At 36.3% G+C, this 19,928-nt stretch overlaps 1 protein-coding gene across 1 annotated transcript in view; it reads right to left on the bottom strand.

Annotated features, from left to right (window-relative positions):
* Wdr64 (WD repeat domain 64) overlaps positions 1-18,821 on the bottom strand; it is a 141,194-nt gene extending 122,373 nt beyond the window's left edge. Inside the window, exons 1-2 of the mRNA XM_078022992.1 lie at positions 18,658-18,821; positions 12,581-12,711 (exon numbers count right to left, since the gene is read on the bottom strand). Coding sequence (XP_077879118.1) covers positions 12,581-12,711; positions 18,658-18,802 — 276 coding nt within the window. The 5' untranslated portion in view covers positions 18,803-18,821. The remainder of the gene's footprint in view (positions 1-12,580; positions 12,712-18,657) is intronic.
* Between the last annotated feature and the right edge of the window lie 1,107 nt (positions 18,822-19,928).

The raw sequence follows: 19,928 nt of genomic DNA on the forward strand, positions 1-19,928 counted from the left end.
ATCTAATTCTCTCTGAAGGACCGATGAAGGAGAAATAAAGTGCATTTAATAGATCTATGTTTTGAGCCAGGCGCAGTGGCACACACCTGTAATCCCAGTGGCTTAGAAGGCTGAAGTAGGAGTATTGTGAGTTCAAAGCCAACCTCGGCAACAGTGAGATGCTAAGAAACTCAATGATACCCTGTATCTAAAGACAATCCAAAAAAATAGGGCTGGGGATGTGGTTCAGTGGTTGAATGCCTCTGAGTTCAATCCCTAGTACTCTCCCCCCACCAAAAAAAATCTGTGTTGCTGTGATTTCTCTATCATCACTTACTGATGCATTATCCAGTTAATGGTCATGTATTGATCTGCCCCTTTGCCCTGTCTCATTGAATCACAACATAGTCTTATGGAGAGAGCATGTGCTATGGGCTGAGATGTAGCTCAGAGGTAGAACCCTTGCCTAGCATGTACAAGGCCTTGGGTTCAATCCTCAGTACTGTAAAAAACAAAACCAAAAAGAGTGTGTGCTGTGTAGTCAGATGGCTCAGTATTTGAGTTCCTGTACTATGATGCTTAATTAGTTGGACAAATACCCACCTTTTTAAGTTTTGGTTTCTTCCTCACTAGAATAAAAGGGTAAACTTATGCGTTTTTTTTAATGACATTGCTCCTGTAAAGCATTTTGCATTGCACCTGACACATATGTTATTTAAAATTAATTAGCTGTTATTATCATTAGAGAGCCTAGATTAGAAGGCATTATGGAAGGGACAGAAAAAGTTATAAATACTATGAAGATTATAACCACTAGTGAGAAAATAAGGTTCGTTTTACTTTAAAACCATACGTCTATTTTGGGATTGAACTTGTTTCTCCCATAAGAAAGACTTAAACTGATAATATATGGAAACTCTCTGGGATAAAGTTATATGACTCTTATGGTCAACCAGAATCAGAAAGAAAATTCAGCTCTTTTCCTATCCAAATTCATCAGATCCCTGCAGCCTTTGTTTCCTTTCTTATATTATGTAGAGTGTGTGGTCTGTCTTCTCAACCACACATTTCCAGTCCTTTTCTCACCACTGCATTGACCAGGCAAGAAACCTCACCACTGGGGGAATCCCAGCTGCTGCATTCCTTGCGGTCATGTTGCTATGGCTGATTAACTTGGGGAAAGCCTTCCAGCCCTGCAGCCAGGACAAACAATTCCTTAGGAGCTCCAGCCTCGGTGGGTCTCAAAGTCTCTTGGCTATCATTCCACGTCTCCTTCGGTGATCTTTTGCATTGATCACAGGAGCAATGGAAAACCTTCTCCTCTCCCATTAAATATGTGACTCTACCTGTTACCAGAGACCTAGGCTAGAGGCCTGACTCTGGTAATCCAACAAATCAGGTCAAGTTAATGGCCTCCAAAATCAAACAGAAAAAGTTAATGATGAAAAGCATGAAAAGAACTTTAATCAGTGTAGCTATGCTAGGAAGTAAAAGAGTCTTGTGTTTTTAGCCCTGTTATCAAGGGATTGAAAATGACTTGAGGTTTTGTAGAAAGAGAAATGAGGGTAAGGTTTGGGGATTTGCAGAATTGAAGGCTTAGCACAGCTGTCAAAGCAGGTGATCTTGATCAGACCTGGTCAGGTCCATTTCTTACCTCAGCATGGGTCAGGTGGGGACTTGTCAGCAATAAGAAAGTTGCTGTTGTCTGGTGGGCAGTTTCAATACATCAGAAGATTTTTATGGATCAGACCTGTTGTTCCTGGAATCCAAGGTTAACTCAGAGCAAAGGTGACAGGAGCAAATGGAGGCAGAGATGCAGGGAAAACTGAAGGGTCTAAGTCCTTGCACCTCCGGCTCACTCTCAACAGCTGACCTCACCTTCTTCTTCAAAGATGGAGGTCAAAAGACAAGAGCTTCTCTAGCTTCTTGTCCCCATTCTTCCTTCCTTCATTCCCTTTGAAAGGAAGCTATGTCTCTCTTTCTCTGTCACCTGTTCTCTGCATCCCATTTGCTTTCATCTTTTTAGAGTTATCTCCTTTTTTCTTTCCCCTGCATCTTCAATCTCTCCCTTTCTACTGACTTTTTAACATTCAAGCATATTCAAATATTTCCCATTGTAAAAACACAAATAGAGCACTAAAAAACATTTTAAAGTCAACCACAATACAGATAATAATCCTCAGTCCTATTTTTTCATTCGTCTCTTGTCCAGCTTCCTTCTCCAAGTATCTCACCTCCTTACATTACTGTTGAGCTTGGATTCCTTTTAAAGTGACATTTTGTTTTCTGTTGGTTGTAACAGCAGATGTTTACTTTTGAACTTTGCAACTTCCTTTTTGTATTTTTCTATTGCTACCAAAACAAGTGACCACAAACCTAGTGATTTAAAGTAACAACTGTGTGTTAACTCACACTTCCATAGGTCCAAGAGGGGTCTTGCTGGACCAAAATCAAAGAGCTAGTAGAGACATGATTTTTACTGAAGTCTTTGGGTGAAGATTAGGCTTCACATCCATTCAAGTTTTTGGCCATATATACAACAACAGTAATGGAGTTTCAAATCGCCTTTATGCTTGAAATCTCCTTCCTTCCTGTCCTGTTTTTAAGAACTCGTGTGATGGGGACCCACCTAGATAATTTGAACAAGTTCCCTAAGTTCAGCTGATTTGTTCCTTATCAATCCATTAAGTCCATTCACAGCATTACCCAGATTAGAGCTTGACTGAATAACCAGAAATAGGAATCTTAGGAAAGGGAGCACCTTTAGTATTCTGCTTATCACACTTGCCTATAATTCCAGCAACTCAGAAGACCAAGGCAGGAGGATTGCAAGTTCAAGGCCAGTCTCAGCACCTTAATGAAGCTCTAAGCAACTTAGTGAGACTCCGTCTCAAAATAAAAAATAAAAAGGATTGGGGATGTGGTTCAGTAGTAAAGCACCCCTAGGTTCAATCCCTGGTACCCACCCCCCCAAAAAAATTCTGCCTATGATACCCTCATATAAACATATAAACATTATTAATATAAATTAAATTCACTACAAATTTTTTAAAATTGTGAACATTTGCCAGCCAATTTAACCTTAGATTATAGTATGAAATAATAATTTTCAGATGATAATGTGAAAGGACAATGGGAATAAAAATGCTTTTTTGTTTCTATGCGAATGAATTCCAATGCTTCTCAGGATAAGAGAATTCCAGTTTGTGCTGTCATTTAATTTGAAATAATATGTCATATGTCTATGATACCTAATTTCAAAAAGCAGTTTACAGACAGTCATTTAATCTGATTTCTAATTTTCATGGAGATAATTACAATATATCTGTTAGGTTTCTGAGAACAGATATGGGAAGAAATCCATGAGCAATGTCTCATGTGAGGTAGTATAAGGTGTTTTAGGACTTGGAAATGGGTTCAACTCTTAGTTCTACTATCAGCTGGTCATACAACCTCGGGCGATTTTCCTTAATTTCTCTGTGCTTGAGTGTTCTCCATCTGGAAACTAAGGATATCAGTAATAACCTCCATCTGATGCACTGATGTAAAGATTAAATGATAAAATATATAATTAAATTACTTGTGATTAGAAAGGTTAGGAAGTACTTAGATGACACCAAGTACCAGGTAGGAAAGAGTTCAATCAGTGTTATGGTTTTGATGTGAGGTATCCTCCAAAAGCTCATGATGGACAATGCAGGAATGTTCAGAGGTGAAATAATTCAATCATGACAGCAGTAACCTAATCAGTAGATTAATCTGTTTAATTTAAATGGACTAATAGATGTTTAACTATAGGCAGTTGTGGCATGGAGGAAGTTGATCACTGGGGCGTGCATCTTTGGGGTTTATATTTTATTCCTGATTTCTTCCTCCTTCCTCCCTCTTATCCCTTCCCCACTCCTCCTTCCCCCCTCCCCCTCTCCCTCTCTCTCTCCCTCTTTCCCTCTCTTCCTTTCTCTCTTCCTCCCTCTCCCTCCTTCCTGGTATCAGAAGGTGAGCAGTTATCCTTCATCAAGTCCTTCAGCTATGATGTTCTCTGAAACCCTGAGTCCAAAATAAACTTTCCCTTCTCTAAGTTGTTTCTTGTCAGGATTCTGGTCATAGCAACAAAAAGCTACTGACACCATCGTTAACATTTGAGGTATATAATTCCTAATTTTTCCAGATATAGTACAAAAAACAGAACTCAGGTGTCCTCCTTGCTGGTTCAAAACTGTCCACTAATCACCCATGCTGCCTGCCAGACACACATCAGCCATGCACTTCGTCATAAGTGCACCTTGCAGTTGTATCTATGTGCTCTACATGCAAGTAGATGCCATCATGCAGAACATCTGCTCTTACGGAAATGATCCATTTTTGCTACTTCGACTGGTAATAACACCGTATCACAATGCTTCTCAAAATAACTTCTGAAGGAAACTAAAAATATCAAATTATTAAAAAAATTTTAGTAAAATTTTAAGATTATACCAGATAAACTTCAGAAGAAACAGCAGAAGTACTTCAGGAGAGATAGCTGAAGTTTTACATTTTGAAAGGAAATGTTTCAAGCAAATAATGTTAAAGAACAAAACATATCTCTTTTTCCTATAATGAACCTATTACCTCGAGGATCTCAAATTTCTCTTTCAACATTTCAAATATTAGTCTAGTCATTGTAAAATGTGAAATAGTTTGAGCATTTTATGACTATCAGATATATTACCATTATTAGAGTATTGATTTTCTTTCAAATGTGCTATTTGTAGGCTTTGTTCCATGCTTTAAGTGATTTGTTTTTGAAATTACATTAGGAATATATGTTCATTGTAGAACATATAGAGAAAATGAAAAGCAGGCAGAATAATACAAAAATCTGCATGTGGCTTATTTTTTAACCTACCCTGGAACATTCTGTTAACATTTTTGAAGTTAGCAAAAATAATTTTAGCTTTATAATAATTGTTATAGCCAATCCAAATGATACTGTATGACTCCAAATAAATTTGTAATGTGCTCCTATAAAAAATTTTTACAAGCTGCCTGGAAACACAGATTCACGTAGTATTTTAGAGAAAGTAGATCATGATGTACCAAGCTGATTCACTTTGTAAACTTAAGGCCATCATCTTTCTTTAGTTCCCTTTACATCTAATTTTTCTCATTAGAAATTGAAAGGGAAGGTCCAGACAATGTTTTAGTTGAGTTCTAAGATTTCATTATTCTCGAAAGTGCAATTTTTTTGTGGCATTGCTACAATGAATAGCAATATTCCTACAAATCTTTTGGAATAAGATTTATATGTCTGTGGCTGACTTTCAAAGAATAAATTCAGTTCTTATTACTTGGTAGATTATTATTAGCTAATAGATTAAAGAGACAAACCAGGCAAACCATATTAAAATGAAGCTAGTCTTCCAGCATTGAATTTCCATTTTACAAATGACAGATTTGAAACTCAGAAAGATTAGGGCACATGGGTTAAAAGAGAAATGCATTGGCACAGATAGTTTGTGAGAAAAATGTCAGGACAATAAAAGAAGAATCTTCTTGCATCATTTTCTCAACCCTCAGGTGACTCTTCATAAACATAAGGTCTGTCAAAGGCTGGTCACAATTCCCCTATTAAACTTGAATATGATTTATAACCCAAGTGAAGGAACAGGATAATGTCATGAGTTATTAGATGAGAAAATCTCAGCTCCAAGACCAAACCTGACTTTCTAGGTGGCTTTCTGTGTTTTGTTTTCCTCATCCTTATTATTATAATAACATTATTTTCTATAACCTATATGATGAAACTGTTGTAAAGATTAAATAAAACCTGAAAGGGATGTATATATAAAAAAAGAAGACATTTTACAAATGTAAGAAGATTTTGATTTTCTAAATGGAAAGAGAATGAGAAAAAGAAAGAGAAGGAGTTGTCAGAGAGAATGAGACTCAATTTCCTCATCACTATAATCAAAATCATCCAGACTTGCTTTAGAATAGTACTTCACTGCATTTGGAAGCTAGATTCTCAGTTATTGTGGAACTCCAAGTAAATGGATTTACCATCAAGCACATAGAGACTCTGACACGGAGACTCTAGGCCTGTATACATAGGTGTCCTTTTGTGAACACTATGTCTCACTTGTTGGCATTTATGGGGCATCTTGAGAGCACTGACTTTCTCCATATAAGTGTATAGTATCAATGAATTTCTAGGATCTCTGCATGAAAGACTTGTTATACACACCTTTTTCTATTTCAATGGACCAAAACTATTACATTAGATATTCAAGCACATAAACCACTGGATGTATGAGAAATAGTTACAAGAAAATAGAAAACATTGAGGATATGTGATTCTCAAATCACATTACTCAACGTTTAGTTGAATTCAAGTTACCAATATACAGAAGAATATCCAAAGGATTTGCACAGTGTGATAAAGCCTAAATCCTGGGGAAAAATACATTCATGTTGCACCCTTATGTGATTAAGGAGTGGGGGGAAGCTTCTATATGATGTTGTATAGTCACTGACAGTTTCACTTTTCTTTGGATGAGAGTTTTTGTTAACAAATACATCACATTCTTCAGATGGATACTTCCAATCACATGGCTAATTGTATCGTTTTCCCTGATTATTTATTGGTTTTCTACTTTGTTGCATCAAAACAGTCATACTTATACTTGCAGGATTGCCTTTAGACCCATACCCTGGGACCTACACTTTTAGATCAATACTGTCTGATTGAACATTCTGTGATGATGGGGATATTCTCTAAGTTGTCATGTCCTATAAAATAGTTATTAGTCACATATGAATAGTGAACACTTGAAATGTAATTAGCACATCTGAGCAGTTGTCTTTATATTTAATTTAAATGCATTTAGTACATGTGGCTTGTGGCTACCATGTTGGGACTGAACAGTTTTAGTCTAGTTCTTTCATGCAAGTTTAAGGACCATTGTTTATTCCAATACTTTTAAAATCATGCCCTACATTCTGGGATCCCAGAATTCCCCGCCAAAGGGCCCAGACTCTATTACCAGAGCCCATGAAATCTTTCACTCAAGTCCATCTCCAGGAAGGGGGACTGAAAATCATAGCTGAGTAAACCTTAGGTCTGAGAGGTGGCCAAGGAATAGAGTTGGAGGAGGTGAGGGTATGGAAGAGTTAGTCTTGTAGACTCAGGTGCTCTTATATGTGCACACATAGCCCTTAAGATGTGGGATAGAGTCAGTAGTGATAATAAAGGGAGGCTGGCCAGGACCAGCTGTCACCATGTTTCTATGTTTCAGTGTGAAACTATAAGGAGTGAGATCAAGTTTTAAATTTTAATCTGGACTTCCAGGGCCTGATAAGTTACATTTGTCAAAATTGGAGGACAGAACCCATTTGTTTAACAATTTACTGGATTTATAATTTTAAAATATTTGGAAGTATGGTATATGAACCTCTACTTGTACTCTTGCCCAAATTTAAGAGATGGGCCTGCACGTTCACCCTGTCAAACTAAAAAGTCTTTGACATCACATTCTTCAGATGGGTACTTCCAATCACAGGGCTAATTGTGTCATTTTCCCTGATTATATATGAAAATGCAAAGCTTAACTTTTTCTCTCAAGCTTGTGTTCTCAGAGAAAATGTCACATGTCTTCTTTCATAGGTGACTTGATTATTCTTTTTATATTAAAACTGATTTTGAGTACTTCATGGTTAGCCCAATTAATTACGTAGGAAAGGGAATTTTACAAAAGTCATTATGTAGAATGAGGCAATTCCAAAAACTAAAAATTTTAGACTCCTTCTATCAGATATGGTCAGACAAGGTCTCTTAATTTTTCAATTGTTTGCCCACAAAAATTTGTCCTTTCTGATCAAGAGGAATTCATTCTACTTCTATTTCTGACATTTTCTATGTTATCCAATAGAAAGGAAATGTGAGCCACATATAAAGCTTTACATATTCTAGTAACCACATTAAAAATGTGAAAAGAAGGAGATGAAATCAATTTTATTAATAAATTTTATTTAACTTAATAGATTCAATACATACACACACCCGCACACACACACACACACACACATATACACACATTTATTTTTCATTTTTCATTTTTTTGTACCAGGAATTGAACCCAGGGATGCTTAACTACCGAGAAACTCCCCGGCCCACTTTTTTTCTCCCATTTTTTATTTTGAGACAGGGTCTCACTAAATTGCTGATGTTGGTTTGAACATGTGATCCTCCTGCCTCAGCCTCCCGAACCACTTGGGATTACAGGGGTGCACCACCATGGCCAGTGCAAAATATAATTTTGGCAGGTAAACACAAAAAGTTGTTTTTGAGATACTTAAACATTGTTTTCATACTATGCTTCTGAAATCTGATATGTATTTTACACTTACAGAACATTTCAATTCTGACTAGACATATTTCCAGCATTCAGTTAGCCTCACATGACTAATAGCAACTCTTTGGTTCGGGCAGGTCTCTAGTGTATAAGAATTCAGCCTCAAGGATGATGATGACCTTTCCTATAAAAGCTTTTATGAGGTTTTGTTATATTATCTTCACTAAGGATAAATCCAGATTTTCTCAGCTGTTTGTGATTGTCTGGTTTTACCTAAACAATCTAAGCAGGAATTCATATCTAAATTCCAGCCCAACCTTTGTTCAGTATACCAGGTCTCCCTTCCTTAGTAACATCTAGCAGATACTTAGAAGTTCTATTTAATGTATCCTGAGTACAATTCAATCTAATTTTAACAATATAAATAATAACTCTTAATATGTTCTAGAAAAATAGATCATCACTGTATAAAATTCTATTATAGAACTGAAAACCTCTCAGAAAACTACAACTCAAAATCCAAGACATCTTAGGAAATTAGTCATGAATGTAGGACTAAAATATTTATAGTGCAGTCTCTGGTAAAACATCATTTGTATGTAAGCAACAGGCTCATGGAAGGGAAGGGAGTAAAGCTTGTTAATCAGAATTCATTACCTTTGAAACATGATCCTTCTAATGACTTGTATATTTCTATTTTGCCAGATTTTATATTTTCATATAAATTGCACATTCTGATTTCAATTAGATATCATAGTCAAGCAAAAATTTAAGTGAAAATCCTGTGTTTACTTTCATTTCTTGTAAAAATGAACATGTTTTAGATATATGCTCCATAGAAGAATCTCCAAACTAATCTGTAGATAATCTAAATTTTATTAGTACTCACAGAAGTTTGCGAGAATAGTTTTCAATTTCTATATGCAAACTGAAATATTTATAGGAATTATCAAATAGACATAAGATGTACTAAAATTGATTTACCAGTATGTTGAGGTATCTATTAGTTCTAGCCACATTAATTATAAAATGGCTTTTTATTGAGATTCTATTAAATGTATAATTTGGAGACAATTTAAGCTTTTCTATTTTTCTGTTCTTACTCCTTCAGTAGGGCTTCATAGTCTTACATACTCCTTAATAGATTTATCCCAAGATATTCTGTACTATTTGTTACTCTTCTGAATGAATTTTTTTTCCTGATAGTTTTAGTGGAGCAGAGGTGTGGTTATTGTGGTTTGTGGAAGTTATTGATTCTGACATGTTCATCTTCTTTGGACTCTCTTCAGCTCTCATCTCACTTCCAATAGTTTTCTGTAGGATTCTCTTGGATATTTTTAGCCTTTTCTTTTTCTTTTTCTTTTTTTTTTTTTTTTTGCATTGTAACCTTCAACAAAACACTGAAGTTGAAGCATCTTTTTCATGGTCTTGACTCTAATGGGAATGTTACTAGTGTTTCACCATTAAATATAATATTTACTTAAATACACTTCTGGAAAGTTCCTATGGTGGACACATTCTTAAAAGGGCCTCTCCTCTACTCATAAACATGACTCACACTTTGTATAATGTCTCTCTTTCATATGTTCAAAACTGATATTTGCTTCTAACCAACAAAGTATGGCAAATGTAATAAACTATTTCTCTAATGTTATGTTACATAAGACTTAGTCTTAGCCTACAATAAAAGAAGCTAGCTTTCAAGCTGGCTTTTAAGGAAGAAATGTTGTGAACTGCCCCTGTAAAGGTCCATGTGACAGGGAACTGCACACAGTCCTTAGGAGGAGGGGGTGGCTTCCAGCCTCCAGCCACTCAAAGGCTGAGACCCTCAGTTTAATAACAGCAAGAACGAGAATTCTGTTAACCTGAATGAGCTTTAAAATGAGCTTTAAAAGCATATTCTTCTCAGTTGGAACCTCCAAATGAAAATATAATCCAACACCTCACAGTCTTTCAAGACCCTTAGTTAAGGGTTAAGCTATTCCTAAACTCCTGATCCATGGAAGTTTTGACATAATGCGTATTTCTTTAAGTTACTAAACTTTCAGTAATTTGCTCCAGTAGCAATAGAAACCATCAAGTTAAGGAAATGTCCTCTTAGTCTTATTCTGTTAAGTTTTTTTGTTTTTGTTTTCGTTTTTGGCATAGTACTGGAGATGGAACTGAGGGCTTCCTACATGTTAGGCAAGCACTCCACTGAGCTATATCCCCCAAGCCCCTTTTTTCTTTTAAGAGCAGGAATAGCTATTGAACTTTTGTCAAATATTTTCCTTATTCTTATTTTACTTTAAGATCAGGTGTCAACAAACTTTTTCTGAAAAAGACTATGCAGTTTGACTTGCATACCATCCGGTCTCTATCAGAACTGTTCAATCCTAGTATTATCAGGCAGAAGCAGCTCTAGAGAATACATAAATGAGTTGGTATTATTGTGTTCTAGTATATATATATGTGTGTGTATATGTGTGTGTATATATATATTTAAGTACTAGGGACGGAACCCAGGGAGCTCTACCCTCAAGCCTTTTTTCTTTTTTCTTTTGAGATAGGGTCTCTCTAAGTTGCCCAGGCCAGTCTCAAACTTGAAGTCCTTCTGCTTTAGCCTCCAGACTAGCTGGGATTACAGGCATGTACTACTGTGCCCTGCTATAATAAACTTTATTTGAAAAAACTAGTAGCTGTCCAGACTTGGCCTGAGGCCTTAGTTTGTTGACCTCTGATTAAGATTTTTGTATTTTTTTTTACTCCTAACCTATTAAAAGAAGTATATTAGTGGCTTTTCTAATATTGAACTATCCTTTTCATTTTCTGGGGTAAATTCTATTTGGAAATGATTTTTAAATGCACAACTGGTGTCAACATGTTAGCATTTTATTTAGGACTTTAGTATTTATATTCACAAATAATATTAGTTTAGTTCCTTTGTTCAATTCAGTGTTGATTTAGCCTCTTAAAGTTGAGTTGGATAGATTTTCTGCTGTTCTTAGACTATAAAAATAATCAATATAACATGTGAATTTTGTGTTCCTGAAAGCCTTAGTAGACATCCTTTTTTGTTATTTTTTTCTCCAAAGTTAATTGTTAATTTTTTATTTATCTTATTTTGTTGGTTTTGGGATTTGGACTATCTTTTATTTTGTTTCTCATTTTGTTCTATTGGAGTTTGTTGGTGTGTTCTTTTTAGACAAACAGATGTTCAATTTTGTGATAGTCACATATGTAGTTTGAGTATTATGTCTTAGGTTCAAAGTTCCATTTATACATATCCATCAGCTTGTTAAATGTGATCATCAAATTCTTTAAATTATTACTTTTTCTTTGGTCTGCTGTATCTACTGACTTTTGAAAGATAAGTAATTTTTTAAATTATTTAATTACTGAGGCTGGGGATGTGGCTCAAGCAGTAGCGCGCTTGCCAGGCATGTGCAGGGCGCTGGGTTCGATCCTCAGCACCACATAAAAATAAAATAAAGATGCTGTATCCACTGAAAACTAAAAAATAAATATTAAAAAATTCTCTCTCTCTCTCTCTCTCTCCCTTTCTCTCTCAATCTTAAAAAAAAAAAGATGTTGTGTCCACCAAAAACAAAAATATTTACAAAATTCTCTCTCTTTCTCTCTAAAAAAAATTATTTAATTACTCTATATACATGTGTTTCAAGAGTTAATATTGTACCAACCAGAAAACTCAAGGAATGACAGAGGTAATCAATCACCTTCTTATATATAAGAATGTAGACACACTGAACAATTATATATATTGGTGCTATTGAAAAGAAATATTTTTGCCAAGTGTGGTGGTACATTCCTTAATCCCAGTGATGAAACATTGAGGCAGGAAGATTACAAGTTCAAGGAGTCTTAGCATTTAGCAAGATCTCTTTTCAAATTACAAAATAAAAAGGACTGAGCTCAATCTTCCACCCACCCCTACCCCCCCAAAAAAAAAGAAAGAAAGAAAGGAAAGAAAAAAAGAAATGGAAAGGAAAAAAATTTTCAATTAAGGCTATTAAAGTCTTGATTGTTGTTAATGGCAGCTATAGTTCTTCCAATTTACTGGTTGGCCTAAAAATATTTAAGAGTTACTCATCAGTATTACAGTTAAACTGGCACTTAGTTTACTCACTTTATATTGTGTGATTATAGATATTGAAACATGATACATACATATTGTAGATTTAAATTCTCTGGAAGTAACACTTTAATTTAATTATTTATTCTGAACAAAGACAACTACTGAATTTCTTGTAAACATGAAAAATGACTACCTCACACCAGTCTATAGATGCATCGGGATTGTTGCACAGTTTCCTATAAAAGCATTTCACATCTTGAGTCTTCACTTCTGAACCAAAGAGTTCCTGAACCGACGAATAAAACTTGTTATAATCAATGACATCTGCATTGGAAAAAGCACAATTACATTTTCATCAAATTCCAAGGCCTATATTTCACATTTCAACTTTTTATCTATTTCCTAACCTTCCATTTCCTTATTTCAACCTATAAAAACCAAATTTATCTGCATTTTAAAGATCTTGTCTTTGGAAACATAACTAGGCCTTTGGTTAAAATAATACTAAAGTCTGTAGAAAATATCTTGTTTTTGATAAATTGTGCTTTCTCTACAGCCTTTGTTTCAGCTATCTTAGAAATTTGGGGCAGGAACCCCAAAATAAGAAAAAGAATTACTTCTTTCTTATTGTGAAAAGTTTCACCAACTGTAGTCTCTGCTAGAATTAATCTTAAATGAAAGGTAGAGTGTGCAAAGAACTATTATTGGTTGCACACACACACACACACACACACACACACAGACTATAAAAATAATCAATATAACTTGTGAATTATGTGTTCCTTAAAGCCTTAGTAGACATCCTTTTTTGTTTGTTATTTTTTGAATCTTCATTTTGAATCTTCATTTTGCCAAATATATTAATTTACTGGGGTTATGTTACCTGCAGCCAAGCTAGGAAAACTGTGTGGATCCCAGCTGTCTGGATTCAGTCACCCACCCATGTAGGAAATAAAGAAGTGATACAGAAAGGAAAAATGAATTTAATGCAGTTTGAGCACCCTGGGGAGAAGCAGTTAGATTATTCCTCCTTCAGTCTTACTAAAAGGAGTAACAATTTATAGAAACAAAAGCCAGGAGATACACATATGTAGATTTAACTAGGCTATTCTAGTTAGAGAATGTGTCACAGCTTCAGCTTCCTTAGTGCCTTCCTGGGTCTGTGGAAACTTTCTCAATTTCCTTCTCGGCTTGAGGAAGTTCAGGATGCTAAAACAATTCCATAGGAGGTCTGTTTCAGTAAGACTCTTGACTCTAAGGTCACCAAAGAGTTAGATGCAAGATTTCTCGAACTGTACACAGAGATCAGATTCTTTTATTTAGTTCACACAACTATATTGAGAATTGTGTGTCAAAACTGAGCTAGACATGTGACTTAGAATGAACACTCAGTAAGCAGGATTCCTGCTCTCAAGGAGCTTATATTCTAGGCAGAGGATCAGAAAATGAAAAAGTGAACAAACAATTCACAGACGGTGACAGGCAAGGCTCATTAATAGAGACAGACATTAAGTTAGCGGTTATCTATTCATAAGGTAGGAAGTAGTATTGCTGGAAAAGGGCATGAGGGAACTTGCTGGGAGATTAGAAATGTTCTTTGTCTTGGTCTGGTTGGTGCTATAGGTACACTGACCAATGTTCAAATTTATGAACCTCCATACTTAAGCTTATAATTGCAGTTTGTGGATTGTTGACTTTATGGGTATGTCAACCTCAGTTGCAAAGTAAAACTAAATGGCATTATAGAATGAGATAAGTTGGAGAAAGCAATCAGTGGGGACCTGTGATAGAATTATATGATGTTGAGGACCTTGGGGAAGGCTTCTTTAAGGAGGAAGATAAGACTATTAAGCTGAGGAAAAGTTAATATCAAGCTAAGAAAAAAGGAGTCAGTCATTTGTAAAGAAGACAAGAATGTTTAGACAAAGGCTGATAAACACAAAGCCCTGAGGCTGGAAAGAACTCTGTGTGTTCTGGGAAGGTGAGTGAGTATAGTTTAGTGGGTACTGGGAAAATGCTATGAGCTAAGACCAGAGATGCCGGAGGGTTAAACTAGGGTCAGAGTTGGTCTTTTATCCTAAGCACTATGGTAGGCTATCACTGGAGAGTTTCACAGAAGGAAAGGATAATCTGACTTAATTTTTGTTTTTTAAATGTTCTCTGGCTAATTTTTGTTTTTTAAATGTCACCTCTGTGAGGAGGTGACACTGAAAGCTGTAAAACCAGCTAGGGGCAATTGCATTGGTCCAGGCTTCAGAGGCTTGGGCCATGATGATACTGCAGTTGACTGTACATGTCTCACTGCTATAGAGAGTCTTACTTATACTTCTCTTCTCGACTTAATTATCAATAACATACTCTTTCTCTTTTGCTCTTGAAAGTGTTCCTAGTTGGAGGATAAGTGATATGAGTACCCTAGAGATCCCATTGGACATGGTAAGATATGTTTGGAAGTAGAATTACAAGGACTTGCAATGGAATAAAAGTTGTTGTGGACAAAAGTGGTGAGTAAAGTAAAGGCAGGAGTTGAGAGCACTGATTCTTGTCCAGAGGAGATATTGTGACCACTCCCACCCCCAAACACACGCACATACATATATACACAACACACATACACAACACACACATGCACATGCAAAACTGTGCAAAAGCCATTTGGTAATGTCTGGAGACATTTATGATTATCAAAACTAGGGGTGGGTGTGGTACTGGAACTTAGTGAATAGAGTCCAGGGATGCTGCTAAACATCCTACAATGCATAGGACAGCCCAATGCCACCTTCAAGTACATGTATACAGAAAAAAAAAAAAAAATTATTTGACCGAAAGTTCAATAGTGCTAAGGTTGAGAAACTTGTTCTAGAGTGACATTCGGGTTTCTGGTTTCAGAACTCAGCAAATGTTGGTACTATTTACCAAACGGGTAACTGGGAAAGGACTATGCTTCTTGGGAAAAATAAAAGATTCCATTTTGGTCATATTAAACTTGAAATTACTCTGAGACACACAAATAGTTATTTAGTTATTTTAAATTCACACTAACTAGGACAACATATGTGTTTCTTTGTAAATGTCATGTAATAAGTTTGATCAGATTTTCCAGTCCTGGGATGTTCTGGATTCTATCAGGTCATTGGCAAGATTTAAGAGAAATATTGCTGGGACAAATTACTGCAGTCTACCTAATATCAATTTTGAGATAGACAACTATTCCATTAAAAACATTCTCTCATTCTTAGCTTCTTGCCTATAGTAAACAGTAGGCCTAATTTTCTAATGATTGTTTATGAATTTATTTCAGACAGTATTAGCATCCTGATATGTTACAATTATACTTTTCCTTCTCAATCTTTCAGACCGGTGACTCAGTTACAGTAGTCCTTGGTCACAGTCATTTGTCTAGCAGTTATTACTCTTTATCTAATCTTAAAAAAACTATATAGGGAGGACATATTCAATGCAGGTTTGTGATTACAAGCCTCTCAGTGGATGCAAGGTTAACTTATTTGTGAAGCACACATTTAAGGAGAACCTCCTGGACATCAGACTGTGCTCGCCTTAGGGTTGCAAAACCTTCAAAACACTCATAGGTCAATGGTGGGGGAAAAGGGACAGGAATATATATATAAATTTCAGCAGGCTAAATACATCAGGTAAATTCCTTAAGACAGCAATAAGTGCATTAGCAGTCTGAAGATGCCTTTCCTTAGGGGAAGTTTGGGACTTTTTGCAAAGAAGTGATATTTTATTTGGATCTTAAAAGATGAACAGGACTTTACAGGTATCAAAGAAAAAGAAAGAAAAGGAAAAGGAGGAAAGGAATTGTACTTTGGGGGAATGATGCAGCAAAATCAATGATTAAGAGTATGACATACTTAGCAATGCTAAAAAGTTTATGATAGGGCAGAAGGTGCGGAAAGAAAGTGCCAGGAACAGAGACCAGAAAGGTAAGTTGAGGCATGATTGTTAATGGGCCTGCATGCCAAGTTAACATACCTGAATTTCAGAGGTCAGCTAATAAGCCAGGAATATGGCAGATCTAATTTTGTAAAAGGAAAAGCTTTTTGAAAAGTATAGAGGAAGGAATCACTCTCGTCAAGAAGATTATTAACAGGCTGTTGTAATAACCCAAGAGAAAAATACGATGACCCAGTCAAAGGTTATACCAGATAAACTGGCATGGCAAATGATGTTTACACCATAAGACCCAGTGAGAACACAATAGGCAAAGCTCAAGGAGAAAAAGAAGCACAGAAAAAAATGAAAAGGAGAAAAATCAGAAGAGAGTATTATGACAAAAGATGTAGTGGGAGGGCATTTCTTGAAGCAGAGGCAGCTAACAGTGTCAATGCAGCAAAATGGCTAAGTGGGCTGCAAAGGGGAAAAACAATTTATTGAATTTGGCAACTGTGTTAGGTTCTCAAATACCTTAGTAAGAGCATTTTCAGCAAAGTGATGAGGAAAGCCAGGCTGGAGAAGGTTGACAATGAAGTGGTAATGCTGTAAGGAAATTTAGTGGAAAAGCAAAGGAGAGATATACAGTGGTAGCTAAAGGGAAGAGAAAGTCAAGGTCAGGGCACTTGAGTATATTTTTAGATTGAGAGGACAAAGCCAGTGAAAGGAGATTTTTGAGGCTGTTGTAGCAAAGTGACAGCCTTGGAAGGGTGGAGGGAGGACAGGTGCTGCTTTAGGTACTTTGAAAGTGAAAGAAAGGGAATTTGAGAGACTTCATGTCTTGGGGCCATGCTTTCCCCGTATAATATAGGAAACTTGGCTGGGAGGGGCAGAGATCCCATAGAAGATTCAGAAAAGATGGTAAGAATTTGGAAAATCAATTACAGAGAACGAAATAAACTGACTGGGGGAAATTAAGTTTTATTGAGATGTTTAGAAAGCCTGGCCAAGTACAAAACTACCCAAAGTGCATATCTAATAGGACTTACACCACCTAGCTCTAATACTTAAAAGTTGAGTGACTTAGGCAGGTGACTCATCTCTACCTCCTGTCTTTTCAGAAATAAAATGGACATGTTACTAATCTTTGTCTATTCAGATTGCCAAGAAAATCATACTTATTAAAATAACATAAATTATTAAATGCTATTCAAATAATACTGGTTTGGGTTCAAACACCCAAAATGAATATTTTTTACTTACATATGATTATGTAACCTGGCACACATAAGGCAGGCCACATTGTCCCTTTAGCAATTATTTGACCCTTGTTCCTTTTATTTCAATAAGAGCGTTTGTTCTATTGGGTTTTGACTGTGCTATTCAGCCTTACTCTTTATGACTGTCCTTGGGCCCCCCCAAATGCATACTATACTAATCCCCTTGAACAGGGCCATGGCTCTGCATTGGGTTCTCTGCCAGTCATACTCTTGGCAGACCACTGTCCACTACATTCACCTTATCTTAGCATGCTCAAATCATTCCTGCCTAGAGACATGAGGACTGTCCCAGACAATGGAATGATAGTGAAACAGAACATTTTTTATTGCTTATGAAAGTCCTTATGGTATCATGATAGCCTTAGATATAGAAGGATGGCTGCTGTGGTTTAAATACTGTCCCCCAAGGCCCCATGTGTTAAAAACTTGGTCAAGAGCCTGTGGAGTTATTTCGAAGTAATGAAATCTCTAAGAGGTGTGACCTAGTGGGAGGAAGTTAGGTCATTGGGATATGCCTTAAAGGGGATTTTGGGACCACATCCAACTTCCTTTCTCTCTCTTTCTTTACCTACTGGTTGCCTAGAGGCAAACAGCTTCCTCTACTATGTGTTCCCCATATGGTGTGCCCCAAAGCAACAGACCAATTGGCCATGGATTGAAACCTCTGAAACTCTTAGCCAAAAATAAACCTTTCCTCCTTTTATGCTGATCATCTCAGGTATTTTGTTAGAGTGACAGAAAGCTAACACAGTAGTGCATATGGCTTTCCACATGGTCACTATACTCTAACTACTGTGAATCCCAGATCAACCAGTGAGCAATCAAATCGTAGTACCTACAAAAAAACCCGAGATGTCATTTAATCCAATCCTCTAACTTTAAAATTGAGACAATGAAGATTCAGAGAATTGGGAAAAACATCTCCCCAAGTCAAATTAGCTATTTAGAGACAAAGAAAGAACAAGAACTCAGATCTTCAGGACCCACATTTGGTGTCCTTGCTCTTAAGCTACACTGGTTTTCTCTGATGGCTTCAGACACTTCCCAGTTCTTATCAACCTCCCCAACTCTACTTCCCTATAATCACTGTTCTTACCTTCTTTTGGGAAAAACAAGCCTGCTCTTTCACCTTTTTTCTGGAGTGCTGTCTCTTCAACCAATTTTTGAAACCCATTCACGGCTATTCTGAAATTGTTAATCAAAACTGCAGGGTTGAAATGCTTTTTGTCTCTGATATCCATATGGACACAGGGAATCTTTTATTTCTGTAGAGAAATAAAAAGTTATTTTATTTGCCAATGTGAAAAACCTTCCGTTTCCTGAAATGCTGCTCTGCTGTCTCAATTCTTGCTCTAAGTCTCATTCTTTTGATCTCAAAATTCCAGCCTATGGATAGGAGTAAGAGTTACCATAGGATGTTAGTAGGGAGGAAGGCTGGCTTAGGTCTAACGCGTTTCCTACAGGCAAACATTTCTGCAAAACTTCCTGACCTCATAATGTTAGCAGTGTCCTTCAGATGGTCCCCATTGCATCATAATGTCTCTGTAACATTTTGCTTTTTTTCACAAGGAGGATATTGAAATTTGTTTCTCCTACAGGTTTTGTATGTGGGTGTATAACTCTTTAGAGGGAAGATAAATGGGTAAATACCAAGTAAGAAAAGTAGGTGTTACTTTCTCCCTTCTCTTCTCACCTCATACCTTTTGTCTCCCTCATGGTGCTTTGAAGGAAGTTCACGCTCATTTTTTGTAGCTACACTGAATATGGAAGCTTGAACTTCTACAGATGAAAATGTATTTCAGCACCTGTTATTTCTACCTCAAGTGAAGACATTTTTAGAGATCACAGAGAATTTAAAAAATGCCTCTTATTCCTTCATGCATGGACCTTCATTTAAAACAATAAAATGAACTAAGGATAAGGCAGGAATAGCTCCTGTTAGGGAAGTTTTTCGAGATGTCAGTGGAATAAAAGACCTTTCTGTATGCTCCCTTCCCTCTAATTCCAATCTCCAATCCCATTTAGTCCAATTGCTATCGAATCAAATTTTTCAGTCTTCACAATTTTTTATGGGAAGGAGATGTTGTCTGTTTATCAACAACTCATTAGCTTCCTATGGTTTAGGTGAGTTAGATGAGGTTCCTACCCCTTTGGTAGTCCATTTTTTAAAACATCTTGCAAGAATGCAGAGATAAAGCAAATGACATTGAGGAACACCTTCAGCTTCAATACTGTTTATTTGACATCCATCTCTAGCTACAATCTATGAGAAAGAAAATCTCTAACATCATATATAAAGAAAAATCTCCTAGCTCTAATTTCACTCTCTATGATCTCTAAAAATGTTATTTCTTTTCTTTCCTTTAA

This window comes from Ictidomys tridecemlineatus, chromosome 10 (genome assembly GCF_052094955.1).
Source record: "Ictidomys tridecemlineatus isolate mIctTri1 chromosome 10, mIctTri1.hap1, whole genome shotgun sequence".
NCBI classification, from domain to species: domain Eukaryota; kingdom Metazoa; phylum Chordata; class Mammalia; order Rodentia; family Sciuridae; genus Ictidomys; species Ictidomys tridecemlineatus.